Source organism: Carcharodon carcharias, chromosome 1, assembly GCF_017639515.1.
Source record: "Carcharodon carcharias isolate sCarCar2 chromosome 1, sCarCar2.pri, whole genome shotgun sequence".
NCBI classification, from domain to species: domain Eukaryota; kingdom Metazoa; phylum Chordata; class Chondrichthyes; order Lamniformes; family Lamnidae; genus Carcharodon; species Carcharodon carcharias.
Genome location: NC_054467.1, coordinates 141,721,584 through 141,728,082, shown reverse-complemented (window position 1 = coordinate 141,728,082; position 6,499 = coordinate 141,721,584). Strand labels below are relative to the sequence as shown.

Sequence of the window (6,499 nt, the reverse complement as noted above, 5' to 3'; positions counted from 1 at the left end):
CACTTTTCAGGACATTCAAGGTGATGGGCCGGTGGTTCAAAGATGACTTCGGTGGCAGTTGATGGGAAGTGGGACATATGATTACCTTCGATAATTGTGAACAAGAACATTCATTATTGTGAACTGTACGTCAAAACTAATATGAAAAAGTTAAATGCGAAAAGTTGGATCAAATGATCACGTTCAAGGAACAGCTCAAAATAACCATTAGCTCGGCTTGCAGCTGTGGAGGTCCATCCATATTTGCCATTGTGAATCTGGAGGTCTACTGTTAGACAGGGAGTGGGAAAATAAACGTACAGCCCGCTGTTTATAGCGGTGGCCGTGTCCTCAGCACAGTTGACTAGCTGACTGAGGAGTGCGCCCTTCCATATGGAAATGCAGAACATTTCCCCTTTCCAAAGGGGAGAGTAACTAATTCACGTCGTTGTTACTGGACGTGATAATTTTCCAAAATGCTCTATAAACCTGCGTTACTGTATATGACTTGTTCGGCGTTCGGCGCTGTTATGCTTTGAGTCTTCAGCCGGTTCTGGCTGAAATCGTTGAAACTTTTGCCTGTTGTGAATGGCTCTGGATGCAGGGCGTACGTGAAGTACTGCTGGGGAACCAGGAATCCCTGACCCTGGCTGAGGTGCAGGGTTTGTGCGGCCTGCAGGCACCCGGGGGAGGTGTAAGCCGGCGGAGGGGAAGGGACCAGGCAGCTGTGTCCTGACTCGGTTCTGCTGATAGAAAACCTGTGAATGGAACCTCCAGTGGAACTGGAACTGGTGGCGGTGCTCGACTGCCTGGAGGGGGTCCTCAAATTTGTGAAAGTTGGGATCATGGGAATGGTTTCTGCCTGATGGTTCTGCATTGAGAAACGCATTGGTTGCGGATTTGGTTGTTTGGGTCTAAGGCACGTACAACAGTAAACGGCCACCAGGGATCCCAGGATGATGAAAGCAATGAATATGGAACCTACAACGAGGAACGGCACATAGATGGGCTCTGCAGAGAAAGAATAATATTGAATTAGTAATAAGCATAAGGAGTGGGAAATAGAAACTCCAGGGTAACTATCATCAAATCCAAAAAACAATTATATTTATAGAGAATGAAGAGTACCATTTACAGATTCTATAATGTTATCCCTATTATCCAGAGTTCATCGATGCGGACATCAATCTAGTTAATGAAACTGTATTTACTAATTACCTAATAAATGCGAATAAATTCGTACATGCAAGAATAATTTCAACTGACCATGTCGCATCAATAAAGGAACTTTCTCTTAAACATACGTTGCAACAATTTTGCGTTTCGAAAGAACGGCATTTTCAAAACTTTCGCCGCCTCATTCTCGGTTTTCAGGGCATTATTTTACCATAAAACCTGTGAGTCATGAGGCATATTGAAGCGAAAGTAGAAGCAGATTGGTCCTAAATATAGAGAATAGAGAATACAGATGAATACTCGGTATAAGTGACACGTAGAATCTACAACATGCAACGCCAAGCGAGCAGACAGACAAGCTCGATTTAGTTATCCAGGGCCACAGACTGACTTCCCGGGCTCACACACCCCAGCATCACTTACACCGCACGCTGCTCACTTCCAGACAGACATGGGACCATTGGACATAACTCTGGTGCCTCCACACAAACCAGTAAAGGATTTTGTTAAAAACATTAGAAAGGGGGTAGTTGGCTGATGGCCTGAACACTGACACGGCTCTATGAGCCCGTCAGTATCAGAGAACAGCGGCATAGGCAGCGTCTCCTTACAATGAACAGGCAGAGCTGCCCTTAAAAAAAATCCCAGACAGCGACATGGGGATCATCTGGGAACGAAGTGAGACGCGGAGAGAGCAGAAATTCTGTACATCTGGTTATTACCGTTCAGCCTAAATCTGAATTATTCAATTTCTGTTGCTTCAGTCCTCCAAACCCATGAAATGCTATCAGCATTAGTTTGTGAATTGTCTTTATGTTACATTTTAATTGTCTTATTTATTCATACCTGTTGGCAACATGTGCTTTTTTATCTTTGTAAAGGTTTTTACCTTTACAAAGATTACCTTTGTAAAGGTAAAAACGTGTTATTAGTTAATATTTGTTTTATACATTGGATATTCTATTCGTTGCATCTCGCAAACATAATTGTTTCCGCAACCTTTCCCGCCCGCTGTTTGTATCTGTTTTTTTCTGAAAGTGATTCAATGAAAGAATTGGAAAATGCTGAATTCATTTAATACAATTAATATCGTTATTTACAACCACGGAATGGCTGGATTCTCTGGAAACTACGCCTCGAAAGTAAACTCGCAAAGCTTTTAAAAGTTAAATATGCTTCCGATAAAAGTTTGCAAATAACACTTGGGTTGGAATACACTGGAGACCTGTCGGTATCAGAAAGTGTAAAAACACAGAGCCTGCGGCAAACAGCAACCGTTTCGCCAGAAACTCAGGATGTGATTTTCTATTAGTGATTGCGCTATTAATATTTTTCCAATCAGCCTCTGAGAAATGTTCTCGGACAGATCTGGTTCCAACGGCAGGTTAACGAGGAACGCCGAGGATGCAAAAGTTCAGTCAGTTCCTGCATTCTTTGAATTAGAAAAGGGTTTGATAATTGCGAGAAGTCAAAATAATCTTTTACAAAATGGTATATTTCGATATCCATAATAACCTACTCCCAAATACTCTCACAAAACAAAGCACTTTAAAAACAGAAGAGTTCCGATCGCAATGTTCAGTGTAGAGCATGGGCTCTTCTGCAGATTCCTAATTCGCCGCCGCCACCAGCAGATCTGGCCCCGGCGTTCATTTTAGACAAACTTTTAATAGATGCATTTGACATAATGGTCTTTAAAATTAATTTTAAAAGTCCATGTGTCTACAAATGATTTTTAAAGTTCTTTTGCGAAAAGTGAGAAAAATGTAACATCTGCGCTTTTTTTCCGTTTCCCCGAGTATTTGGCCGCAGCCCCGGCACTTGCTGGGCGGACAATTTCATTCCAGAAATAATCCTTTGGAAATCTATCCAGTCCTGACTGAAAATTAAGCCAGATGCGGCGTTGACTTGAGGCTATGAACAGACCGAGGGGGTTGTTGGAGCTAAATGCCATCCTGCTGTACTTATCCACTATATCCACACCCTTTACAGCTGAACTTAGAAGGTTGGCCATGAGCTATGAATTTTGACCGTATCCTTCAGCTAGTCAGTTCCCAAACCAAGAATTCACCGTGCATTTTTAAACGTTTTCCACAGAGTGAATTCCTCTGCGCTAATCCCACCCCTTAGTGTCGGATATTAGATTTCTGCTGAAAGGAAGCTGGACTGAGCGGAACTCTGTAAACCTAATAGAAAGTTGAGAAAGTTTGAAACTGTGCCGGAGATCCCAGGAGATCCATCATGTCACGTTCTGGGGATTGTGGCTGCATTTGATAGCAGGAAGGAATGTAAAAGGAGACTGGATCTCTGAGGTTATCAATACAGAAGCTGTCACTGACACTCGTATAGCTTGGCTTACTTTTCCCTCCCTTTCTATATCGGGCTAATGCAATTTCATGCTCATCTGATTCACTGAAAATTCACATCTCTGTCTAACCGCGCCACTTAAAGAGACACTACCCCTTTCCGATGACCCATCCATCTCCTGCTGTAATACAATCTATCATAAATGAAACCAGTCCAATGTGACACCCGAAGCCTTCGACCAAACCTCTTCAAAGTCTACCGTGCATCGGCTGCACCTCAATGTCAGTTTGGAAACAAATATTTTATTAACTACCTTTCGATTACAGAGTTGAACGGGGACGGGTGGCGGCAACATTTTTTCTGACTAATTAATTTAAAAATTAAAACGTATTTAAAGCTCTTGGAATTCTCTGCGGTCTGGAAAACAAATCCCCCAAGACAAGGTGAAGCAGATTTGACTGCAGAGAGCTCTCCACCCTAAACCCCCGATGTTCTAAACTATACGTTTGTGAGTTCGAGGTTGATATACAGCAGAAAGCGGGTTAGAAATAACTCCAGGCAACATTTCTCTCCGTTCCTGGAAATCTAACTCCAGAGGGAATCCGAGAGCGAATGCATCGAGTATATGGAAGAAGCCCACCCGCTGGCAAGATCCTGCGGACAACCTTCCCCCAACCAAAGGCCTCAATGGAGACCTTATGTACAAACTATAAATAAATCCAGTTTGTATTCACTTCAGCACAGGCGACTGTGTGTTCAGGCCGATGCTCCTCGCGATTTGTAGAGTCCCGAACATCTATGATATTCACAAATAAATAAAGGTTATAACACGCTCCTGAAAATAAACCCAAAAAAATTTCCGAAGGGGCGAACTGCAAAAGCAGAAAATGAAAAAAAAAAGATGCTGAATGTGGGAGAAAAGCAGGATGTAACCAAAAATAAACTCATCAGAGTGAGATTAATGGGAATGACAGGCGGGCGTATGTTACAGGAAGAGTCATAAACTGGGGAAAGAAACAACAAAATGCCAAAGCTAATCTAGAATCCCAGGGTTATGTTTAGATGTGTGCTTTTCTGTTGCTGCGGTTTAAGAATGAATTGATCCGGTGACCAAGAGGAAGCGAAAATCCCATCTCCCCCCACACCTTCCTCCCGCCCCCCTGGCCCCACTGTCCTGGGAAACAGGCGTGTTCCTCCTCTGCACTCACCAATGTCAACGCTGCTGAAAGATGTCAAAGGGAAACTTTAGGTAACTAATGGCTCTTATCACCCTGCGTTTCCCCTAATCCATCTTGTTTTAATCACGGTTGATGGCTTTATATTGTGAAATACATTCCACCCAGCATCACTTATTCACAAAGACAAACTACAATGGTGTCAACCCAGAAATAGTTCTGGAGCAGCAGCCCCGGCTCGAAGTCTCCCGAGATGATACTTACGTGCTGAATAGTTTGGGTTTTGCTGCTCCCTGTCGTTGGTACAGACCCCCTGGTCCAGCCTGGCCTCGGCAGCTGCACAGCAATAGCGCAGAGAACACGAGCCGCAACAGGTCGTGGCGTCCACAGTGTCATAATCCTCAGGACACTGGAAACCTTCGTGCCATTTCCCAGCGTTGTCAATCCAACCATGGCAGAACTCTCCCTGAGCACCGCAAACCCCAACATTACAGGTGAAAAATCCGAGTACCAGACAAGGTAACACAGCCAGCATCCTGACTCACTGAACTGACCAGCGGGCCAAGACGATCCTCTGCTTTTACTGCAGTGCAACTGCTGGACTCAGCATTGTTCCATAAAAGCTCATTTTATTTTTAAAAGTTCTCCTCTGAGCATGAACGTAGAGCTTCATAATAGTCCCAAGTGCCTTTTACCTCGTGCAAATAAAGTTTGTTTTCAGTTGGCTGAACAAGTTTTTTTAAGCGATGCTCTCCATTTGCTGAACAATGGTGCGTGGGCTCTTTAATGCTGCAGCCTGCAGGGATGCAGTGAAAGTCTCATTGTTACCAGCTCAACTCCAGCAACACTCAGGTGCCTTAATTCAGGACACTGCAGACCGACCTGAAGACTCAGCATTTGTTTTGCTCTGTTTGCATTAGCAAGTAGAAGGTTTAAGCACAAAATTAAACGGGTCTTAAAAATCAATTGTGAACTAACCAGCGCCTAATGCTCTTTGACACATCGAACTGCCCTTTGCAGGCAGAACCTTTCCTTGAGCCATTAACCGCTGACAACCAGTTACAAATAAGTTGTTTCCCTCCCTCCCTCCCCCTTGCTTAAAAATTCTTCGCTAGTTACTTCAGAGCTGCTTGCATTGCTGAGCTCAGTAGGCTGGGCTGTGAGAGACAGGTTGTCTCAGCACTGTCACTGACCGCCTCCCGCTCTGTGGCTGAGACCAGCTCCAGCCCCGCCCACTCTCCAGCCGAAGAGCCAATCGAAGCGCGCTTCCGAAGTTCATGTACGCGCGTACGCGCGCGCCAGTGTCTCTGTGAGCGCGCGTTATGCTGGGCACCTGCAGTGTGAAGGTAGCATTGAAGTGGGAGCCATTCAATTTGTAGCAATAATTTGGGAATCTTTGAATAAGATTCAATCCTAAAGCCTTCTGGAGGTTTCCTAGCCTCCCGGTCAGATTCTATACATTTATTTAATGCATTGGTCACCGCTGACAATGGCTCGTACTGTCCACCTCCAGCTGCCCTTGAGAAGGTGGTAGTGAACCTTCAGTGCAGTCCATGTGGTCAATGTACTCCAATCATACAAAGGGCTAAAACATACAGTAGCGGTGTACAATTTCCAAACTCTGGCTGTAACTTCGTCGGAACCGCCTGTCCAGGAAAGCATGGTATTGGCCAACTACACCATTTTTTTGGAAAAACTCAGCAGGTCTGGCAGCATCGGCGGAGAAGAAAAGAGTTGACGTTTCGAGTCCTCATGACCCTTCGACAGAACTTGAGTTCGAGTCCAAGAAAGAGTTGAAATATAAGCTGGTTTAAGGTGTGTGTGTGGGGGGCGGAGAGAGAGAGAGAGAGAGGTGGAGGGGG

General features: G+C 44.6%; 1 protein-coding gene across 1 annotated transcript; it reads right to left on the bottom strand.

Moving 5' to 3' along the window:
• Window positions 1–460: 460 nt before the first annotated feature.
• On the bottom strand, window positions 461–5,172 carry shisa3 (shisa family member 3). The gene is made up of 2 exons (XM_041182966.1): window positions 4,902–5,172; window positions 461–990 (listed from the first exon to the last, which is right to left on the bottom strand). The coding sequence occupies exons 1-2, from the start codon at window positions 5,170–5,172 to the stop codon at window positions 461–463; spliced, it is 801 nt and encodes a 266-aa protein (XP_041038900.1).
• Between the last annotated feature and the right edge of the window lie 1,327 nt (window positions 5,173–6,499).